Source organism: Schistocerca nitens, chromosome 5 (assembly GCF_023898315.1).
Source record: "Schistocerca nitens isolate TAMUIC-IGC-003100 chromosome 5, iqSchNite1.1, whole genome shotgun sequence".
Taxonomy (NCBI): Eukaryota; Metazoa; Arthropoda; class Insecta; order Orthoptera; family Acrididae; genus Schistocerca; species Schistocerca nitens.
The window spans coordinates 504,368,310-504,393,426 of NC_064618.1; the positions used below are offsets into that span (position 1 = coordinate 504,368,310).

The 25,117-nt window shown below is 41.0% G+C and overlaps 1 protein-coding gene across 1 annotated transcript in view; it reads right to left on the reverse strand.

Moving 5' to 3' along the window:
- Positions 1 to 14,155: 14,155 nt before the first annotated feature.
- Positions 14,156 to 25,117, reverse strand: part of LOC126259402 (uncharacterized) — a 32,139-nt gene continuing 21,177 nt past the window's right edge. Inside the window, exon 3 of the mRNA XM_049956173.1 lies at positions 14,156 to 15,117. Coding sequence (XP_049812130.1) covers positions 14,530 to 15,117 — 588 coding nt within the window. The 3' untranslated portion in view covers positions 14,156 to 14,529. The remainder of the gene's footprint in view (positions 15,118 to 25,117) is intronic.

Sequence of the window (25,117 nt, forward strand, 5' to 3'; positions counted from 1 at the left end):
CAGCATGTCTGTGACACTCTCCCACGGATTAAACAAACCTGTGACTATTTGTGCTGTTCTTTTCTGTATACGTTGGATATCCCCTGTCAGTCCTATCCGGTATGGGTCCCACACACTTGAGCAATATTCTAGAACTGATCAAACAAGTGATTTGTAAGCAATCTCCTTTGTAGATTAATTGCACTTCCACAGTATTCTACCAATAAATCTTCAGACTTTCAAAGAGTATTCCAGTCAACATTGTTAAAAGCTTTCACTGAGTCTAAAAATGCCACAAACATAAGCTTGCCTTTCCTTAATGTATCTTATAGGATAATTCGTAGGGTCAGTATTGTCTACTGCGATCTTGTATTTCTCCAGAATCGAAGCTGATCTTCTCCAAGGCCAGCTTCTATCAATTTTTCCATTTTTCTGTAAAAAATTCATTTTTGTATTTTGAAATCATGACTTATTAAACATATAGTTCAATAATATTCGTACCTGTCAGCACCTACTTTCTTTGGAACTGGAATTCTTATATTCTTCTCGCAGTCTGAGGGTATTTCACCAGTCTCATATATCTTGTACACCAAATGGAAGAGTTTTGTCATGACTGGTTCTCCCAAGGCTATCAGTAGATCTGACAGAATGTTGTCTACTCCTGGAGCCTAGTTTTGACTCTGGTCTTTTAGTGCTCTGTCAAATTCTTCACAGAGTATCATGCCTTCCATTTCATCTTCATCTACATCTTCTTTTGCTTCTATAATATCAACTGCAAGTTCATCTCCCTTGTATAGACTCTCACTAAGGACTGGTTTCCCATCTGAACTCTTGATGTTCATCCAGTTGCTTCTCTTTTTGCAAAGACCTCTTTAATTTTCCTGTAAGCAATATCTATCTTTCCCCTTTGGATATACGGCTCTAAATCCTTACATTTGACCTTTAGCCATTCCTGCTTAGTCATTTTGCACTTCCTGCCACTCTCATTTATTAGACATTTGTATTCAGTTTTGCCTGCTTCATTACTGCATTTTTCATCAATTAAATTCAATATCTTCTGTGTTATCCCAGGACTTCTACTTGGCCTTGTTTTTTAACCTACATGATCCTCTGCTGCCTTCACTATTTCATCTCTCAAAGCTACCCATTTGTTGTCTACTGTATTCCTTTCCCCTATTCTTGTAAATTGTGGCCTAATGCTCACTCAAACTCTCAACAATCTCTGGTTCTTTCAACTTACCTAGGTCCCATCTCCTTAATCTCCTACCTCTTAGCAATTTCTTCAGTTTTAACGTACAGGTCATAACCAATAAATTATGGCCAGAGTCCACATCTGCCCCTGGAAATTTCTTACAGTTTAAAATCTGTGCCATAAATGTTAGCAAACAGGTTATTGTGAATTTGGTTCATGGTTAAATCCAATTTTACTTATTGTATGCTATGAAATACTGCTTCTAAAGAAGGATGAACATTACAGACAATATTTTTTTTTACAGTTATCTCAAAAATGTTAGCTGCTGAGGTGATATAAATTATTTCTGCTGACAGTTCACTTGCAATATGATTACTGAAAATATGCAACATGATGAAAGTAGTTTATGCACACACTTTAGTGTTCATACTGACATTAGTGAATATTTCTTTTAGATATATGAGAAGGATGTCATGGAGGTGGCACGGTTCCATTGAAGACAAATTTTGGCAGATTGTGTAATGAACTGCTGGGAAGAGGTTACAGAAGAGCATGCAGATGATGTAACCACTATTTCTACAGTTTCAAACACTACTGTAATAATTGTTGGTAGTCTGGGTAAGACACTATGAAGTGGATTGTAACAATACCAGAGAAGGAAAGTTGCTACTCACCATATAGCGGAGGTGCTGAGTCGTGGTAGGCACAACAAAAATATTCACACAATTAAAGCTTTCGGCCATTAAGGCCTTTATCAGCAGTACACACACACACACACACACACACACACACACACACACACACACACACACCTGCACTCTCAGAGAGCTGAAACCACACTGCGAGCAGCAGCACCAGTACATGATGGGAATGGCGACGGTGGGGGTAAGGAGGAGGCAGAGGCGGGGAGGGGGAGGGATTAGTATGGTGGGAGTGGTGGACAGTGAAGTGTTGCAGTTTAGACGAAGGGCAGGAGAGAATGTGTGGCAGGGGGAGGGGGTAAGTAACGGATAGGAGAGAAATAAAAAGAAATTAAAAGACTGGATGTGGCGGTGAAATGTAGTGCTGGAATGGGAACAGGGAGGGGGCTGGATGGGAGAGGACAGTGACTAACGAAGGTTGAGGCCAGGAGGGTTACGGGAACATAGAATGTATTGCAGGGAAAGTTCCCACGTGCCCAATTCAGAATAGCTGGTGTTGGTGGGAAGGATCCATATGGCACAGGCTGTGAAGCAATCATTGAGATGACAGATATCAAGTTTGGCAGCGTGTTCAGCAACAGGGTGGTCCACTTATTTTTTGGCCACAGTTTGTCAGTGGCCATTCATGCGGATAGACAGCTTGTTCGTTGTCATGCCTACATAGAATGCAGCACAGTGGTTGCAGCTTAGCTTGTAAATCACATGACTGGTTTCACAGGTAGCTCAGCCTTTGATGGGATAGGTGATGCTAGTGACCAGACTGGAGAAAGTAGTGGTAGGAGGATGTATGGGACAGGTCTTGCATCTAGGTCTTTTAGAGGGGTATGAGCCATGAGGTAAGGGATTGGGAGCAGGGGTTGTGTAAGGATGGACAAGTATATTGTGTAGGTTTGGTGGATGGCGGAATACCACGGTAGGAGGGGTGGGAAGGATAGTGGGCAGGAAATTTCTCATTTCAGGGCACAACGAGAGGTAATTGAAACCCTGGTGGAGAATTTAATTCAGTTGCTCCAGTCCCGGATGATACTGAGTTACAAGGGGAATGCTCCCCTGTGGCCGGACTGTAGGACTTTGGGAGGTGGTGGGAAACTGGAAAGATAAGGCATGGGAGATTTGTTTTTGCACAAGCATGGGAGGATAATTACGGTCAGTGAAGGCTTCAGTTAGACCCTCGTATATTTTGAGGGGGACTGCTCGTCACTGCAGATGTGACGACCACGGGTGGCTAAGCTGTGCGGAAGGGACTTCTTGGTATGGAATGGGTGGCAGCTGTCGAAGTAGAGGGTTTGCTGGTGGTCAGTAGGTTTGATATAGACGGAGGTACTGATGTAGCCATCTCTGAGGTGAAGGTCAACTTCTAGGAAGGTGGCCTGTTGTGTTGAGTAGGACCAGGTGAAGCAAATGATGGAGAAGTTGCCGAGGTTCTGGAGGAATGTGAATAAGGTGTCCTCACCTTCAATCCAGATAGCAAAGATGTCATCAGTGAATCTGAACCAGGTGAGGGGTTTAGGATTCTGGGTTTTTAGGAAGGATTCCTCTAGATGGCCCATGAATAGGTTAGCATGGAATGGTGCCATGTGGGTGCCCATAGCCATACCGCGGATTTGTTTGTAGGTAATGCCTTCAAAGGAGAAGTAATTGTGGGTGAGGGTATAGTTAGTCATGGAGACTAGGAAGGATGTTGTTGGTTTGGAATCCATATGGTGTCTGGAAAGGTAGTGTTCAATAGCAGTAAGGCAATGGGCATTAGGAATGTTAGTGTACAGGGAGGTGGCATCAATAGTGATGAGCAGGGCACGGTGTGGTAAAGGGACAGGAACGGTGGAGAGTCAGTCGAGGAAATGGTTGGTATCTTTTGTACAGGAGGAGGTTCTGGGTAATAGGTTGAAGGTGTTGGTCTTCGAGAGCAGAAATTCTCTCAGTGGGGCACAGTAACCGGCCACAATGGGGTGTCGTGGGTGGTTGGGTTTATGGACTTTAGGAAGCATGTAGAAGGTGGGAGTGCAGGGAGTGGTAGGGGTAAGTAGAGAGATGGACTTTGGGGAGAGGTTCTGGGATTGGCCTAAGGATTTGAGTAGTGACTGGAGATCCTGCTGGATTACTGGAATGGGATCACTGTGGAATGGTTTGTAGGTGGAAGTATCTGACAGCTGACAGAGTCCTTCTGCCATGTAATCCTTGTGGTTCAAAACAACGGTGGTGGAGCCTTTGTCAGCAGGTAGGATTATAAGGTCGGGATCAGTTTTTAGATGATGGACTGTAGTTCTTTCTGCAGATGTAAGGTTAGTTTGCATGTTGAGGGATTTGGGGAATGATGTTGAGGCAAGGTTCGAGTTTAAGAAATTCTGGAAAGTTAACAGGGGGTGGTTTGGGGGCAGTGGGGGGTGGATCACAGTTGGATGGGGGAGTGAACTGAGTTAGGCGAGGTTCAATATTGGTCTTTGGTTGAGTCTCATTGGTCGGGTTGGTGGCGAAAAGGTGTTTCCACTGTACGAATGGGGAGTAGGAGAGAAGGTCTTTAGCTAGTACTGCATGGTTGAATTTTGGAGTGGGGCAAAAGCTGAGGCCTTTGGAAAGGACTGAGGCTTCTGGAGGAAAGGTTCATAACTGTGTTGCGGGTCTGTTTAGGTCCTGGGTTCTGTGTAATGGTGGAGTTGTAGAGGGTGGGATAAGTGTAGTAGGTCTGAGAGACAGGGTTTGTCAGCTATGAGGGGGCGTGGGGGAGATTTGGATGTTGATGTAGAAGTGGTGGACAGTGGTACTCTGAGGCAAGAGTAGGAAGTGAGTAGGATGGAGAGCTTTTTGAGGTGGCATTGTGCATGTTGTTCAAGTTCCTGCAGGGCAAGCGTTTCAATGTGTGTTATGGGTTCCAGGAATTTGGGATTACATAGCAGGAGAATTTTGCGGATGGAGAGAAGGTACTGCAAAGAGGTTTGGACTTGGTTGAAGTGTGAGGTGGGTCAATGGGTGAGACATCTATGACAGATGCAGCAGGTAGGGTAAACTGTGTGCCTGTGCTAGGCGCAGCATTTCATGAAAGTAATGAAAGTGACTGTGACACTGATGTGACTGCAAATGTGGATTTAGATGCACAGCATAAAGTTGGTTGTAAGCCTCAACCCTCTGGGAAATGTCTTCCTTCTTAGAGCAAATGTTTACTAATAGAAGCTGACACTGAAAATTTCCTGCTGATGTTTTTCAAACTTACTATCTATACTTTTGCGCTGTTGATTCACTGGTGTGAGCATTTACCACTCCGTAACTCATGATGAACTTGAGATACAAAATAAATTGAACAGTTATTAATAAAACTGTTTCCATAGAGAACATACATACATGTACTTCATTGTTGTGCTAGGTAAAACCTTTTGTCACTTAATGCGTCAAACGTTTGTGCAACTTTACTGACTTCAGAGAAAAGTTATCATCTAATTAACTACTGGAAAAGTTCAAAACATGTTTAATATGCATACTTAGTGTTGACCAGAAGTCACATCCCCAAGTCCAAATATTCAGGAAACTATAGGGAGTGTGTCAGTGGAAATAAAGTACTCTTTTTACTTTGTTCTTAAATATCTGGGGGTTTTCAATTACCTGCCTGATATCTGCAAACTGTGAAAGACTTGTTCACCACAGTACAAAATTCAGCCAATCTGTATGGATATTACTTTACTCCAAGTTTTGTGGCTGTAAATTACAATGTTTATCCTAAATTTACTCTTTTTGTAATTTTACACAGAACAGAACAACATTTAAGGTCAGGCAATGAAACTCGAGTGCTGTGATGAATATGTAAAATTAATAGTTACCATTACAAGTGATGATTAGATGAGAGATGGTAGACTTTTTGACAATATTAAATTCTGAGGCATACAGAGGCCATTAAGAAAAATTGCAACCTTCAACAGAACTTAACATCTTTAAACTACATACTCTGTTATTTGGTACTCCTGTCACTTAGTACATCACACAAATTTTTATGATTAAGGAAATTTGAGGATGGGAACAACACAGAAAATGGGGGCACTTGAAAAAAATTTTGTGTGTGTGTGTGTGTGTGTGTCTCTCTCTCTCTCTCTCTCTCTCTCTCTCTCTCTCTCTCTCTATCTCCCTCCCCCCCCCCCACCTTTTCATTGAGACTTGTTCAATTTTCTTGTTTTTATTTACTCCTGAATTTTTTCTGTCCTCAGTTTCTTCTGAAATCTTCAATTGTTGCAGGTCTTCCTGTGTTTCTTTCATCCAACTGGTCTTTAATTTGCTTGCATTAACAATGTTAAAATTTTCTTGGGGAGTCTGTTGCCATCATCCTACACGTGTCTGTAAAACAGTAGGTGTCTTTTACTAAATTTATCCGTGATGCTCTCTGTGTGTTCATAATAGTTCCTTTGTAGGTCATCTGACCCAAGTTCCGGATCTGAGAACACCACAATAGATTTTTCCAAGAATCTGTGTCAGGAATTTCTGACAGTGTTACCTCTAATCATACAATGAAGGCTTTCACGACCGGATGGTACTGTTGTTGATAATTCTTCCAGGTTATATGGCCGTGGTCCATGGAACTCTTCTATTCCTAACATTTCGTCCAATACTCCGTTGGACATCTTCAGAGGTATGGCTGGTCTGCTGAGTCCTGCCGACTGACGAGTCAGGTGTCGGTGAGCGGCCTAAATACCGAGTAAAGTGGGCATGGTCTAGCTTGCACATAGTAGCAGAGAGAAAACTAGTCAAAGATAAAATGTAACTATCGATAATAGTCCGTCATAGATAAAAATCACTTATCGATTCTGTAACGCCACTGTCCATATCTTACTTAATTTCAAGGCCTCTTCCTTTCTATTGAAATTATCTTCATGTTTATAAATTTCAATAGCCTCCCTATACAGTCGTGGATAATAGTTCGTGGTAGCACTTAAAACTGTAGTTTCAGAAAACTTAACTACATGGTCACCTGACTGAAGTGCATGTTCCGCAACGGCCGATTTATCTATTTTTCCCAGTTGGCAAAGACTTTTATGCTCCTTTACCCTCGTATTCACACTTCTTTTCATAGTACCAATATAGACCTTGCCACAAGTACACGGAATTTCATACACACCGCTAGATGATAATGGTGGCCTATCTTTAACAGAATGAAGTACTTGTCCTATTTTTCTGGTAGGTTTGAATACCGGTTTCACTTTATGTTTCAGCAAAATTTTGCCGATTCGATCTGTAACCTTACTGGTAGTAGTTAGTGTTTAACGTCCCATCGACAACGAGGTCATTAGAGACGGAGAGCAAGCTCGGGTTACGGAAAGATTGGGAAGGAAATCGGCCGTGCTCTTTCAAAGGAACCATCCCGGAATTTGTCTGAAACGATTTAGGGAAATCACGGAAAACCTAAATCAGGGTCGCCGGAGACGGGATTGAACCGTCGTCCTCCCGAATGCGAGTCCAGTGTGCTAACCACTGCGCCACCTCGCTCGGTGTGTAACCTTACTAATGAAAGGTAAAGACACCGTGTTCTTCCATTGCTGTGTACCATCCTTGTCCTTGGGCCTGCTGTAATTAGGTCTTAAAACTCTATTAATTTCTTTGTTTGAGTACCCATTCTTTTCGAAGGCCTGTTTCATTGAAGTGGAAAAAGACCAGGCTATTTTGTTTCTCGATGTGTTAGTCATGAGACAGACCGATGGCAGTCTAAAACAAAGTGTTTCAGAAGCGCACACATACTGATAGATACTTACATAAGAACTCCAATCATCACCCACAACAAAAAAGAGGTGTAATCAAAAGTTTGGTGGACAGGGCAAAACTGATTTGTACACCGGAACATCTGGATACAGAACTGAATCATCTGAAACAGGCCTTGAAAAAGAATGGGTATATTGCAACTGTGCCAAGTTCGGGGCTTTCCCTGCTCGTATGTCACTGGGCGTTTGTCTCCTATACTGTGCGACAGTGTTCGGATGTTTTGTTTTGAGATTCCTGTCTAGTTTCCATTTGGCATGGCATACAAGAAGGATTAATGAGTGTTTCTTGTGTTGATCTATGGAAAAACAGAACTGCATGTGTAATGTCTTCTAGAATTCATACAAAAATTTCCCGGTATGAATGTTCCCAATGATTCAACGATATACAGATTAACGAAGAAATTTCAAGAGACTGGGTCAGTGTAATACAAATGAAGGCCTAGAGAACCTAGTATTTTAACTGAAACTAAATTAGATGAGATAGGCGAGGCGCACACACACAGAGGCAGAGACATCACTTTGAGCACCTATTGTAAATAAAGGTAAGTTTAAGTTAATCAGATGGCAACATTGTTTATAATTAACTCAGGGGAAGTGTGCGCAACCAGTTAGTGTGAAATTCGGGCACAGTGGTGGTTGATGGATGTGGCGGCTGGTGGCCTTGTCACACAAACGGTGGACCTTTCTCTGGTACCTTTCCCGAGATGCCCTGTGTAATTAGAAATGGCTTTCTCAAACTGCCATTTCTCCAGCTTTCATTATATATATGCTTTTACTGTCTCATATTATCTTGAATAATTATGTAAGCCAGACACTTATAAATAGATAGTGATGGGAGAGGGCAAAGTGACTTCAGTATCAGGACAAGTCAGAAATAGTGTAGAAAAGTACAGAAAAGGAATGGGTAGATGAGAATAGTTATTGGTTGAGAGGTACACTGGGCTGTGGGTCAGTGGGCTACATTTTTAGGACTGCCGGATAGATTCGGAGGACAGTATCTAACTGCACAATTTAGTGGAAGGAAGAGAGGATAAAGTGAATGTAAAGTAAATCACCAGCTGGTTGGTTCAATCTGTAATTAGCCTCTGAAGTGGGTAGAAAACCAATATAGTTGTCATACTTAGAGAGATCCCTGCACAATAATTATGGCATACCAGTATTTGATAGTGCTACTTTTACACATGGCCTCACATCTGATTGGTTATATGGGCAATGCAATACCACTTTAGGAGATGGTAGAATATTAGAAAAGATATTCTTTATCTCCTCATGTGAGGGTTTGCCAGTTACTTCCTTTGGGTGTGACCCCATTGGAATTGGGGAAAGCTCGCTGGCTCTGCCACCAGCAGAGTCGGAAAGTAGTGAGGAAATAAAATACACATCACGAAAAAATAACTGGACTGGTCCTCCAGGTTGGGGTTTGGGCACTGGGCTAACAACCCATCCCATAAAAAGGAACTTGTTATGAAACGTCAAGAAATGGCCTCAGAGGAAAACAGAAACAAGGAGATAGAAAACGGCTTACGAACAAGGACTTACAATTTGGAATGTGGAACATCAGGACTTCGGCAACACCTGGAACTCTCAATATTCTGTCAGAAGAGCTCGACAGATATGAAATGGATCTTACAGCATTGCACAAAATTAGATATCCACAGGTAGGTGCATTCTGTACTACAGTGGATCGGAAGATGGAAAGTTCCACAAGGGAGTAAGTTTTATGGTCAGCAAAAGTTTAGCAACGGCAGTAACTATTTCCAACTGATTGGTGATACAATAGCTGTTATAAGACTAAAGGGTAGATTCACAACTATAACAACAGTTACACTACATGCTCTGACCCAGGAAGCAGAGGATGAAAAGAGACGGTTTTTATGAAATTCTCAAAGAGGTAATTAGAAAGACACCAGGATATGATGTGAAGCTCTTTGTGGGAGACGCCAATGCCAAAGTTGGAAGGGGGATCATCTGGAAAGAAATAGCTGGGACTGGAAGACTATATGTCGAAAGTAATGATAATGGAGTGAGGCCACTAAGCTGTGCAAGTGCAGCCAAACTAAGGGTTACGAACACACACTTTCCTCGGAAGGACAATCACAAAGTAACAAGGGTATCACCAGATGGGGGGGGGAAACAGACCATGTCCTGGTAGATCAAAGACATAAAAGAAGTATAATGAATGTGAAAATCATAAGGGGAGCCGAAGCAGGCAAAGACCATTATCTAGCCATAGCAGAGGTATGCCAAAGAACAGTGATAGAAAAGCCAAGGGGGAGGGGGGAGGAAGAGCATAAAAGGCCATAACATTGACATAGAGAGATTGAAGGATAACCGCAATGCACAGGAGTTTGACATTAAATGGCAAAACAAATCTGATGTTCTAACATTGGAAGATAACCTTGACAATGAAGACCACTGAGAAATGATAAAAGCAAATGTGGAAGAAGTGGCACTAGAAGTATGCAGAAAAAGAAGGAAGAAAAATCCATGGTTTTCATAAGAATGTGAAAAAAAAAAAAAAAAAAACTTACAAGAGGATTCTGACAAAAGTAAAGAAGCATAGGAAAATGTTAATAGAGAAACTAAAAATCTTACCAGGAGGAAGAAGACAGAACATGTGGATAATATGATTAAAAGAGCATAGGAGGATAAAAGTGCAGGCAATGCAAGAGATTTTTACAGATTTTTCAGAAAAAGATATACAGGATGGTCCACTGATCGTGACCAGATCAAATATCTCACGAAATAAGCATCAAACGAAAAACTACAAAGAATGAAACTTGTGTAGCTTGAAGAGAAAAACCAGATGGTGCTATGGTTGGCCCGCTAGATGATGCTGCCATAGGTCAAACGGATATCAACTGCATTTTTTTAAAAAAGGAACCCCCATTTTTTATTACATATTTGTGTAGTACATAAAGAAATATGAATGTTTTAGTTGGACCACTTTTTTCTCTTTGTGATTGATGGCGCTGCAATAGTCACAAACATATGGCTCACAATTTTAGATGAACAGTTACTAAGACGTAGGTTTTTTAAATTAAAATACAGAACATAGGTATGTTTGAACATTTTATTTTGGTTGTTCCAATGTGATACATGTACCTTTGTGAACTTTTTTCTGAGAATGCATGCTGTTACAGCGTGATTACCTGTAAATATCACATTAATGCAATAAATGCTCAAAATGATGTCCGTCAACCTCAATGCATTTGGCAATACGTGTAACGACATTCCTCTCAACAGCGAGTAGTTCGCCTTCCGTAATGTTCGCACATGCATTGACAACGCGCTGATGCATGTTTTCAGGCATTGTCGGTGGATCACGATAGCAAATGTCATTCAACTTTCCCCACAGAAAAAAATCTGGGGACGTCAGATCCGGTGAACGTGTGGTGCTTCAATGACCAATCCACCTGTCATGAAATATGCTATTCAATACCGCTTCAACTGCATGCGAGCTATGTGCCGGACATCCACCATGTTGGAAGTACATCGCCATTCTGTCATGCAATGAAACATCTTATAGTAACATTGGTAGAACATTACGTAGGAAATCAGCATACACTGCACCATTTAGATTGCCATTGATAAAATGGGGGCCAATTATCCTTCCTCCCATAATGTTGCACCATACATTAACCTGCCAAGTTCGCTGATGTTCCACTTGTCGCAGCCATCATGGATTTTCCGTTGCCCATTAGTGCATTTATGCTGGTTTACGTTACCGCTGTTGGTGAATGATGCTTCGTCGCTAAATAGAACGCGTGCAAAAAATCTGTCATCATCCCGTAATTTCTCTTGCGCCCAATGGCAGAACTGTAAATGACGTTCAAAGTCGTTGCCATGCAATTCCTGTTGCATAGAAATATGTTGCGGGTGCAATCGATGTTGATGTAGCATTCTCAACACCGACGTTTTTGAGATTCCCGATTCTCGCGCAATTTGTCTGCTACTGATGTGCAGATTAGCCGCGACAGCAGCTTAAACACCTACTTGGGCATCATCATTTGTTGCAGGTCGTGGTTGAAGTTCCACATGTGGCTGAACATTTCCTGTTTCCTTAAATAACTTAACTATCTAGTGAACGGTCTGGACACTGGAATGATGTAATCCAGGATACCAAGTAGCATACATAGCACACACCCCTTGGGCATTTTGATCACAATAACCACACATCAACACGATATCGACCTTTTCTGCAATCGGTAAACGGTCCATTTTAACACAGGTAATGTATCACGAAGCAAATACCATCCGCACTGGCTAAATGTTACGTGATACCACGTACTTATATGTTTGTGACTATTACAGCGCCATCTATCACAAAACGAAAAAAAGTGGTCCATCTAAAACATTCATATTTCTTTACGTACTACACGAATATGTAATAAAAAATGGGAGTTCCTATTTTAAATAAATACAGTTGATGTCCGTTTGACCTATGGCAGACCAATCTAGTGGGCCAACCATAGCACCATCTGGTTTCCCCCCTTCAAGCTAGAAGAGTTTCGTTCTTTGTAGTTTTTTCGTTTGATGCTGATTTCGTGAGATATTTGGCCCGGTCACTATCAATGGACCCTCCTGTATACCATGGATGTATGGCATTACAGATAGAAGTGGCAATACAGTTATGGAAAGATCCGAAGGTATGGAAATCTGGAGGGAATATTTTGAGGAGCTTCTAAATGTTGGAAGACAGAAGTGCAGAAATGAAGCAACAACATGATTATCAGAGTATACATTCCTTCGTGGAACTGCTGAGAATGAAAGAAACAAAAGATTCAATCAAAATACCAAAAAACAACAAAGCTCCAGGGAGAGATGGTATAAGACCTGAATTTTTTAAGAAGGGAGGAATAAAAATTACGAAACAAATAAACTAACTCCTTACGAACATCTGGAATGAAGAAAGAATGCCAGAGGAGTGGGCAGAAGCAATAATAATACCAATTCATAAAAAGGGCGACAAACAAGGCATCTCATTAATTAGCACCACCAATGAAGTGTTCTCCAAGAACCTCCAGAAAAAAAAAAATTAGAACCATATTTAAAAGGTATAATGAATAAGAAACAAGTAGGATTCTTCATAAATCTTTCAACTATTGGCCAGATAGTCATACTGAAAGAAGCCGTCTCCAAATATTGGGAGTATAACAAAACAATGGCAATACTATTTGTTGATTTTAAGAAAGCCTATGACAGTATATCCACAGATAAGTTGTGGGAGAAAATGCAGAGATTCGGAATACTGAAGAAATCTTGTGAAAGTGACACTGAAAGGCTCGAAAGGAGTAGTGAAAATGGATGGAGAATATTCCAAGGAATTTGACATAAGAAACAAGCGTCAAGCAAGGAGATGGAATGTCGCCCCTCTTGTACAACATCTTTAAACAGTAAGTGCTGGACGCACCACGTGAAGCAGAAGAGGGAATTAAAATACGAACAAAAATAAATGTACTGGCCTTTGCAGATGATGTAGCACTAATTGCCAAAAATCCAGATGATTTTAAAATACCAGCAGAAAGACTCTTTCAAAATCAAAGGAAGCTGCTTTAGAAGAAAATGATGAGAAAACAAAATTCGTGAGGGAGAAAGAAATTACAAAACAAAAAATGGGAAACTATGCAGAACGATAATCACATGTCTGAAGAAGTAGGAGAGTTTAAATATCTGGGGGAGTAGTAAACAACAGAAACAATCAGAAGCGAGAAATAGACGCGAGGATCAAAGCTGCATCCAGAGCATCATACTCACTGAAACTAGTGTCATCTAAAATTTTTTTCAAGAGGAACCAAAGTAAGAATATATAAAACCATAACAGACCAGTATTACTATATGGGGCAGAAATGTGGAGAATAGATAGATAAAAGTTTTTAAAAATAAAATCCTGTGAAAGATATTTGGACTAATCTATGAGGGAGGAGAATGGCGAAGAAGAAAGAACAGGGAGCTCAGGGAGATATACGATGAACCAAATGTAGTTGCAGAAGCCAAGACAAGAAGATAAGATGGGCCAGCCACATCTATAGAAGAGAGCAGAAATCTTTACTGGGAGAAGTCTCAGAGAATAAACCAGAAGGACGAAGACCTCCAGGCAGGCTGAAAATGAGATGGAGAGACCAGACTGCCAAAGATTTCCAGGTACTGAGAGCAAGGAAGGAAGATGCCAAAGACAGAATACTGTGGAAGAGGCTACTTGAGGCCAAAAACCGACTGTGGTTTGTGTGTCCAGGAGAGTAACAGTAAGTATTCTTTATCTCGAGGAACAATGATCAGCCAAAGCCCTGGCTGTGAAATGTATTAAGAGCATGAAATACTTAATATTCAAGTTTTCTTGTCAATATGATACACTGATCTTACTCAAACTTTATCAATAGACACATTGATAATGTTAACATCAATCTTTAGATGGTATAAATATCATGGAAAAGGAGGTTGAGTATGGTAAGTTGCAATGCATATTTCAAAAATCAATACAACATAAGAGGAACAAATTATCATTTCTTGCAATTAGCAACTACTTCGTAACAAATGAATAATACAAAAGATAGCAAACATACATTTAATAGAAGTAAAAAATTACATTATCTGTCACAAGGTAAATACAGTTTGAAACATTATGTTCCTATCAGCAGTGATACATGTATTATATTAAAAATATGATTATCAGTGCTCTTGAATAGTGACTGATGTACAACATATGACAATATAAAATTTCTCTTTGCATTCCAGACTTGCTCTCAAAACAGAATAAAACATTCACACGATTTCATTAATATATAAAAAACACCAGGTAATGCTGAATGCAAAATGGCACATTACATAGTTCATTAAAACATAATCAAATATTAACAGCATTTTAAAACTATAAAAAAGCATAAAAAGATTACAAACATAACAACTACATTGTGCACAGCTTTCATCAGTACGACAACTTTTGTATCTTACTGAAAAGCTTTGCATTATTGTCAGTCCATTCAATAAATTCTGAACCCTTTGTAACTATGCACTGCAAGAGACTCAATGTATCCCCTTCGGCATGGTGACAGTTTTCAGGTTTTTTCCCCAACAAAAACTCGTATACATCTCCCAATCTAAATCTTTTCAGTACTTTAGATTCAGTTTCATGTGTGTGTGTTTCATCAAACAAGCGTTTTCTAACCTTGCTACTTGTTTTTTCTGAAGTGCTTGGTTTGTTCTCATGAGGTTTGAGCTTAGGGGGAGAATTTGCTTGTGCAATACCCTGGGTTGGTGTTTTTTCTAGTTCTTGTTGCTTATAGTCATATTTTGCATCATCACTAAATATGGTATCAGCACTCTCTAAACATTTTGCCTCAACCTTCTCTACAACATCACAGAGAATATCATCATATCCATCTGAAGCTGTGAGACTAACAGTCTGTTCATTTCTTGTTTCTATGCATGATACGCCATTGGTTATCGCTTTCTGTCCAAGGAGTTGCCGAAAGGCAATCAAGGAGTCCGCACATAATATGCCGTCTGCAAGTACCTGCAAATTTCATAAACAAATATCAATAAAAAAGTAAACACTGCAGTTAATAGAAACATAACTGTGCACCGAATTCTACTGCACACTAAAGTTAGACCAATGATTAAGAGTAATATAAAAAAAATTGTTAATTAAAAGATGAAATAAAATATTCAGCTGATTTGCTTTTACAATATGTGGGGAACAGAGTGAAGGAAAGATTATTTCTGTAAGAAGTAACAGTAATTCTACTTGTGACACAGGAAAAAATTAGCTGTAGCTTATATGAAAGAGAAATTCAAAATATTATCTGAGAAAGACACACAAAATGATAACACAAACCAAAATTATGACAAATCTTGTACAAAGAAACCTGGTTAGTGTGTTACATGACACTCACTGGAAACAAACAGATATAGCTTTGTTTGTGGGTTTCATAAGGCAGAACAGTGTTTTGTTCTGTTGCAGCCTAAGAATCAGCCAGAAAGTTAGCAAGCAGACAAGTGATATGCAAACCACCCACCAATGCAATTCTGCACATGGGTGCTGGAACAGTGCTCTGTGTCACAGTGACGTGCTTCCACAGCCAATTAAATAACCAACGGGAGCCCACCACCAGTCTTAAAACATCCGGCCAAAGGGAGTATAAATGCTACCAGCTTAGCTGGCTGCATCATTCCTTTGGTGTCATGCAGTCTCTGCACCAGTCATTGATCTAACGTGCAGCGCAGTTACTCAAGCTTCATTGACCAATGTTGACGACTAGGCAAAGCTGCTAACCTACAGCCATCAGTTCTGGGCTACAAACTGAGTCTGTTGAGGTTAGACTGTGCACTGAGCACCATGGCCTGAAACTCCATCCAGTCTCTAAAGGTCACTGGTTCGATGTGGGGCCTGTGCAACATCACAATGTGCTGACGGTTCTCTATTGCTTTAAATCATTAACCCTCTTGCTGCTGTGGATGTTTATGCACATCCTTTTCCGCCATTCCCCAGGTGATGTGGGTATGTATATGTGCACCACTTGGGTTTTCCTACAGTGCTATTCTCTGTATGTGTCCTGAGACGTCAACCTCTCACTGCTACTGACAATTTGCTTCCGTATCTCGGTGAACAAAAACATCTGAAGTGTTTACCATACAACACTTGTGTCTCTTTGCGTGCTATCATTTGCATTAAACTTCATTTCAATATCTTGAATTGTTCATGAAATATGATGACTTTTATGACCACAAGATTTATGAGGGTTGGAACTTGAACAGTGGCAACTATTTATTTACAGCTTGTACGAAACAGATATGTGTTTCCAAGTTTTACTGACCTTCAAAGTAGTCACCAGCATTGTGCATACCCGTTGCTAGTGATGTGGAAGTCGTAGGATACTCTGCTTGCACTGTACGTGCTTGAGCATTGTCCTGCAAAATGATGGTGAGGTCCTGCAGAAAGTGTCATCTCTTGTGTCTCTAAGCTGGTTGTATGTTGTGTTCCAAAAATGAAAAGCATAGAGACAGAAGTGATGACAGTTTCTGCAGGACCTGACCATCATTTTGCAGGACAATGCTCAAGCACGTAGAGTGCAAGCTGTTACTGATTTGTTTGACTGATGGGGCTGCTAAGTGCTGTACCACCTACTGCTCTCCCCTGACTTAAGCCCTCGTGCGTTCTGCTCTATTTCTAAACTGAAGGAAACACTTCACAGCATTCGTTTCAGAACTGCTACAAATTCATCTGGCAATAGACTGCGCCACTCTGTCAACACAACTGGCACTGCTAAGAGTATACTACGACTGCCACATCACTGGCAACAGGCTATACACAATGTTGGTGACTAATTTGAAGGTCAGTAAAACTTTTAAACATGTATCTATTTTGTATGAGCTGTAGATAAATAGTTGCCTCTATTAAAGTTCCAACCCTCGTACATTGCCCTAGGACAGAAATGGGGGCGCCATGATTTACAATCCTTCGCATATAAATAACAATAACTCGAGAATGAAATGAGTTATCATTCCGCTCTCAATTTTAAAACAAATTTCAGTATCTTATCTGCATTCAGTTCACTGCAAGGAAGGAGTTAAAATCAATTGTGTGTAAAGTTTACACAATGTTTTCACCCCTGCAAACACTTTAAAATTTTGTACAATACTTTACTTAATTTGATGTAGTGCGGTAACTAGGACGTATAATGAAAAGAAACCCAGTTCTTTATTGAGAAAGGTATAAAATGCAAGATGTGCAAAAATCAAATTCTCTCAAATAATAGCTGTCTTAAAATTGGATGATAAGCATTTCATATTGCGTGAGCACAGGCACCTGCATTTGGTGAGAAAAAAAAGAAAAGAAAAAGAGCCACCCTCAGCACAGAGTGTAGATAGCATGTTTGTAGCAGCAAAAAGATTAAGATGACAAGGCAACTTACATCATCAGCAAGGTTACTGCCTGCCACCAGCCACTGCTGCATCAGCATACTGTTGACTAATAGCCATGACCGACCCCTGGGCCATTACCAATTAAGTACTTTATGGAAACCATGATGTAATGAAGAATGTTCAGGTTGTGTAAGTATTGTTGACTCAGTTCTCGCAATGGTACTGCAGGACCCATACCCCCGCTGCCAGCACATTAAACTCTGCAGCCAGAACTGGATAGTCCGTAACACTTTACTTCATAGTTTTCATAAACTTGATTCTACCCTTATATTTATGCACACATCAATTTATCATTCTTCCTGTCTACTTTAATGACAAGCTTCATATTAAAAGTTGTGCCACCAGACTTTTCGCAAAGTCATTTGATTTGCACATTCAAAATGTTTGGGAAGCATATCTGTTTATTGCAACAAGCCAGGTTTTGTTGGCTAAGGAAAAACAAAAGCAGTTTTCTATACAACTCTTTCACACTTCGTCTTGTGATGACATTTTTTATTTAAAAAAGCAACTTGCACAGTTTCAAACAACATCAACTCATTTAAGTCACACAAGCTTAAAGCAGAATTCTTCTCTGTCACTGTTAAGACCAACTGCCATCGCATTCATTCCTGATGTTCATAATGCTTCACCAGTGGCTGAGTATTTATTTTAATCCTTTCACAGCCTCTTAATGAATTAAATCATAGAAGACTTTACCCTCTGACCCTTGGGAGATGAACTGTCACTTGTTATCTGCAATGGTCATGCAGTATTTTACTCCTTGCGCAAACTTTCATGATAGTTTGTGGCACTCTGTCATCAGCATACTTAAGTACCGTATTTACTCGAATCTAAACCGCACTCGAATCTAAGCCGCACCTGAAATTTGAGACTCGAAATTCAAGGGGAGAGAAAAGTTTTAGGCCGCACCTCCACATCGAAAAAAAGTTGGTCCATTGTAATATGAGACACAATTTAGGTCGAATGAATGACAATACTGCTACGGTAGTTTGGTTCGAGTCGTAAGCTTAGCAGTTAAGCTTTACCAGGTTGCCATTGCTATGCGTCAGGCGCTCCGTCCGTATTTATACTAGTTCCCTTCCTTTTTCACGTGCTTCGTCTGGTTTATATTGATCGCTTATTTTTCTTTGATCTCGTAAGTGCCGTTCTCTTTCTTATAGGTGTTTATAGGTGTTAAACCTGTCGCCGCTCGCGGCATGGCTTGCTTTTGTGCGTGCTACCGCCGCTTACAATTCAAATAAATAAAAAAATAAATAAAAAAGAGAGGAATCGTCTCATTAGCGAAACAATGGCAAGAGACTGCTATTTGTTGTTACTTACACTGCTGCTTTCTTTGATAATGGGCAACAAGAACCAAATAATAGACTGCTCATGATAGAAGATGTTCTGAACGAGAGTTCAGCGAAAATTTTTCTCCGTTTAAAAATCTTTGCAGACACCTCTTTAGTACATTACATTGTGCACAGAAATTAGAGTCATCTTAGATTTAAAAATCTAGTCAATTACCGTGCTTCATTTCTGACTGTATCATTATTAGGCATAAGAATAATACAAATATAAACATGACATGATATGTATATTCTTCCGCGTTTGCTGTTGTCTCACTGTAGTTTTGTAGTTTATTAGGGAGACTGGATTTAAATGATATAGCAGCAAACACGAAAGAATACATGTCAAAGTGTTTATATTCATATTATTCTTATGGTGAAGAGAATACTGCATGTGATTCACAATTCATAAAAGTTCCTATTAGCAACCATCTCTTCTCACAGGTAGGGAAAAATTCAGAACGTAGAGTTGGCCATATTGACAAACATCCCAAACAGTCTTGCCAGCCGTATTTTCGTAGTACATTGAAATGCTGCTACGTTCGAAGATGGACAATACAGAATTTGTATTTACTTCGTTGGATAATGTATGAAAATGCAGTGGTCAGGCCGGAGAAAAAAGCTCGTCTTCCACCTTTTTTTTAAAATTATTTACTGATGCAGAGATTTGGGGGCCAGTATTTATCTTTGTGCGTGCAAAGCATTTCTGTGTAGCGCTACATATATTCTATGGCAGAAGTTAGTTGTGGCGGCACCTACCAACATTTTTCAGAACTTCCGCTTACTTTGCACTCGATTCTAAGCCGCAGGCGGTTTTTTGGATTACAAAAAGCAGAAAAAAGTGTGGCTTAGATTCGAGTAAATACGGTAAGTTCTATACCAGAGAATGGACTGTGCCTTTTTTTTTTAAAGTCACTATGATCAGTTCATAGATTGACTGTCATAAGCATTAAAAGCATGGATTCTATTCCACCTGCACTGAATTTGGAACATTAATTTGAATATGAAGAGAGAGGAATTCAAATCAAGAAGAAAAGGGACACTTACGCAAACTTGACTTGGTCACAAGGCTGTTTTCTGAAAACCAGACAGTGAAAACATTAGTTCTGGTGTAGCCACAACATAGAAGCAATAGACGGGATTTAGCAATGCCCAAATTAAAATAGTGCAGTATATTTTGGATCAGAGTGGTGTCTATGTGTGTTTTTAGAGGGCACTGAACGACGATGTTATCAGCAAAAAACAAACACGTCCTGAAGGCCCAATGGTATTGATTGACTGCTGTGTCATCCTCATCCCTTAGGCATCACAGGATGCCGGTACGGAGGGGCATGTGGTCAGCACACCGCTCGCCTTGCCGTTGTCAGTTTTCATGACCAATGTGACTACTTCTCAATACAGTAGCTTCTCAACTGGCCTCACAAGAAGGGCTGAGTGCGCCCTGCTTGCCAACAGCACTCAGCAGCAGACCTGGATCGTGACCCCACCCAAGACCGGCACCGCTTAACTTAGTAATCTGATGTGAAACGGTGTTATCACAGAGGCGAGGCTGCTGGCATTGTGTTATCAGCTCCTTTGCAAAATTAGTAGACACAAACGTCATTGAAATATGAAAATGAGAGAAAATAAATAAAAAGCAACCCTAGATAAAAGCACACTCGCTCTCATCCAATCTCACTCATGATCACCTGCACAATCACACTAGCTGAAATTGTGGAAGACAGTGTTAAAATTGTTCCCATGTTCTAAAATTGTTAAGTAGAACTAATTAAGACAAAAGAAAACTATAATAGGTTCAAAGGAATATGTAGCTGGCTGATCACTTATACCAAAAAATTGTGAGACAGACACCATGATGACACATTAAAAATGAAGCCCTAAAATTTTTGGGAACAAGCCCGACAATTCACAAAATTTTAAAAGTCTTACCACATTTGACTGATCGTCAATTAAAATAGAGGGCAAATTTGTTAGCAAATGCACTTCAACCCTTTGGTGCAAAATTAAAATGCAGCCTTGTAAAATGTGGCGCACTGGGATCTGTACGCCACAAGCACCACACATTGGAGGGTCAGAGTAAGAAGCCACGCTTCTCAGGGCTGTGGTCTATGCAGGAACAAGGAAGGAAGACCTCATCACATCTGTATGACTGGAAAGAGAGATGCCACAGCCATGTTGTAGACTACTAGACCGCTCCTTTTCTGTGACACATGACTACTTGAAAAGTGAGGTGATAGCATGCAGAGGGATGACACACTGAACTCACTAAGAGTCACAACACACCTCCTTGGCTGCTACATCTGCCCTTTCATTCCCCACAATACCCATGTGCCCTGGCATCCAGAAGAAAGACATCTGCTTCTCCAGCCTTTTTAGTTGAAGGAGGGTGTCCTGGAAACTCTGGACTACTTTACCTGCTGGGTACTAGCATTGCAGAGAGTGAAGGGCATTCAGGGAATCTGAACAGACAAGGACTTCTGTACTTTAAACATCTCTCTGCCCCAGTGCCCACAAGATCACGTATAATTACATCGAAGATGTAAAGTCTTGAGGCACTTATATCTTGAGGACACGATCAGGGAAACAACAGAGCAATGAATAGTCCCCCCTCTCTTTAGAGCCATCCATAAACACAGCTAGAGTTGGGGGTGCTCCATTAAAATGGGCGTTTTTTTAGGTTAGACGTCTCAGGAAACATAAAAAAAGGGCTCCAGTCGCAAAGAGTACAGGGCAAAGAAACGACAAGAATTAACCAAGCAGCAGTTGGTATTGTAATTGTAAATTGTCGTAGCTGTGTTGAAAAAGTACCAGAGCTTCAAGCGCTGATAGAAAGCACTGAAGCTGAAATCCTTATAGGAACAGAAAGCTGGCTAAAGCCGGAGATAAATTCTGCCGAATTTTTTACAGAGGCGCAAACTGTGTACAGAAAGGATAGATTAAATAAAGTAGGTGGTAGTGTGTTTGTGTCTGCTGGTTGTTGTTTGTCTTGTAGTGAAGTTGAAATAGATAGTTCCTGTGAATTACTATGGGTAGAGGTTATACTCAACAGCAGTACCAAAATAATAATTGGCTCCTGTGTGGGATCCTTACCAGGTAGGACTGACGAAGGACATCGAAGAAGTGCAAAGAAGGGCAGCCCGTTTTGTGTTATCGGGCAATAGGGGTGACAGTGTCACTGATATGATATGTGAGTTGGGGTGGCAGTTACCGAAACAAAGGCGGTTTTCTTTGCGGCAAGATCTGTTTACGAAATTTCAATGACCAACTTTCTCTTTCGAATGCGAAAATATTTTGTTGACACCCACCTACGTAGGGAGAACAATAAAATAAGAGAAATCAGAGCTTGAACGGAAAGATTTAGGTGTTCTTTTTTCCCAGGCGCCATTCGAGAGTGTAATGGTAGAGAAGTAGTATGAAAATGGTTCGATGAACCCTCTGCCAGGCACTTAAGAATGAAGTGCAGAATAACGATGTAGATGTGTCAAAATAACGTATTAAAAACATATGCAGTAGTGCAACCTCTCCTATACTGCACTAAATCTAAAATTACTCTGGGACTCTGCAGTATCCAGGTTAGCAGGCGATTAAAACCCTGAATTTAGGGTTATACTAGCTGCACACCAAGTCACTCCAGCACACGCAGATCCCAAAGAGCTATGTTGCTCATGGACAATTGGGGAAAGAGATATTTCAGAGGCAGATGAGCAACAGCATGGTACGCAGGTGATTTTGGGGCACTGAGGAACTTACATGCCTGATGCACCATGAGGAGCAGCCACTCGATGGTGAGTGGTGGTTGCCTAGCCTTAGCAAAGACTGGGTATGGGGCTGGTCCTACAAGCACCCATGGCCAGTATAATCCCCTCATGGTCAATACCGTCAACGAACTTCTGAAATAATGACCTCGCTGATCCACACACTGTGCATGCATAGTCTAGCTGTGATCACATGAAAGCCCTGTAAAACTGGAGCAGATATGCCCTGTCTACTCCCCAAGACCTATCGCAAGGCACTTTAAGGTATTCAGTGCCTTGTGGGTTCTAGCTTTCATGTGTCCCAGGTGTCGTAAACCCCACAGTTTAGAGTCAAAATAAGGTGCAGAAATTTCATCGATCCTTTAAAATGTACGAGGGCCGTTCAGAAAGTAACCTCCGGTTGATTTAAAAAAATACACAAAGTTAAATAAAAATATTTTAATATATACATCTTACAACTACATCTTTGCACTATTTTTCTACATAGTCTCCATAGCGATTGAGGCACTTATCGTATCTCTTCACAAGCTTTGAAATTCCTTCTGCATAAAAATCACCCGCTTGTGCCTGGAGCCAGCCTGTGACCGCATCTTTGAGCTCTTCGTCGTCATCAAACCACTGTGACCCGAGCCATTTCTTCAAATGCATGAAGAGGTGATAATCACTTGGCGCCAGGTCTGGGCTGTAAGGTGGATGGTTGATAACGTCCCACTTGAAGGACTCAAGAAGGGCCGTTGTTCTGCGAGCAGAGTGAGGACGGGCGTTATCGTGCAAAAAAACGATATCTGAAGTCAGCATACCACGGCGTTTGTTCTGTATAGCCCGTCCTAACTTTTTTATTGTTTCACAGTACACGTCTTGATTAATGGTCGTACCACGTTCCATGAATTCAACCAACAACACCCCTTTGGCATCCCAAAACACCGTTGCCATCAGTTTTCTGGCAGAAAAATCTTGCGAGGCTTTTCTTGGTTTGGTAGGCGAATTTGAATGTGCCCACATCTTTGATTGTTCTTTTGTCTCAGGGTTCACGTACTTAATCCAGGTTTCGTCACCAGTCACGATTCTGTTTAACAATGGTTCTCCTTCGTCCTCATAACGTGACAGAAAGTCTAATGCAGAGGCCATTCTTTGAGTTTTGTGGTGGTCGGTAAGAATTTTGGGCACCCATCGTGCACAGAACTTATGGTAACCCAATCTTGCTGTCACTATCTCGTACAAGAGAGTCTTAGAAATCTGTGGAAAACCAGTAGACAACTCCGACATTGAGAAACGTCGATTTTCACGAACTTTTCCATCAACTGTCTGAACGAGTTAGTCAGTCACCAATGATGGTCTACCACTCCTCTCTTCATCATGAACGTTTTCTCGTCCACTTTTAAATAAACGTACCCATTCACGGACAACTCCTTCACTCATAACTCTTGGTCCGTACACGGCACAAAGCTCACGATGAATAGCTACTGCAGAATATCCTTTGGCTGTAAAAAACCTTATGACAGCACGCACTTCACATTTGGCGGGGTTTTCTATTGCAGCACACATTTCAAACTGCCACAAAAACTAAACTAGCGCAGGTACGACGTTCACTCGGCCACGGCTTGATGCCGACTGACCTGTTGAGTGCGTGAACGCACAGATGGCGTCGCTACTCCCCCCACAACCCGCACTGTGACCAATCGGAGGTTACTTTCTGAACCGCCCTCGTAGAATGGTGTAAGTTGCAACTGACGAGTTACTGTTGCAACACTGGGGAGGAACAGAAAACTGCTGAATTGTCCAAAAACAAGGAGCACTATGCAGGGCTTCTTATCCTAGATGCGATACTGATTAGGGCTACGACAAAGAGGGGTAACTCTTGAAATACTGCCCTGACAAATACCTGCTCTAAACGATTTGGCAGCATGTCACCAACTTGGGACCTAAAACAGCGCTTTTATAGGAAGAACTGTATGAACATGGAGATGCAGCCATGAAAATGCTATTGGTGCAGCTGCCCTACAATACTGTGTCTCCAAGTAGTGTCTTACACCTTACTGGTGTCAAAGAATGTACCATTATAGCGATGGTTGTGTAGGAAAGCCTGTTTAATACCCGCCTCTCGTAAGGTCAAGTTGTCAACAGTGGATCAAAATCTCCAGAGTCCACACTGACAGGAGTTGCCTGGTCTCTAGCAATCGGACTAGTCAATAGTTAACCATTTGCGGCAAGGTCTTTTCTACACAGCTTGTTAAGGTGACACTCCAGTAGCTCCTAGGACACATTTGGTCCTTTCCTGGTTTGAGGAGAGGTATCAAAATTGCCTCTCTCCATGAGCTGGGAAAGTGGGTGTCTGCCATATAAAATTAAAACTTTCGAGGAGGATTTATTTTGAGGCTTCTTGCAAATGCCTAAGCATACTGTACTAGATTTGGTCTTGACTGATTGCAGAGTCACAAGCCTCAGTGCCAAATCCAGGGCAGTTGTAAAACAGAAAATTTTTGGATTTGAAGCCCAATTGCCTTTCTCT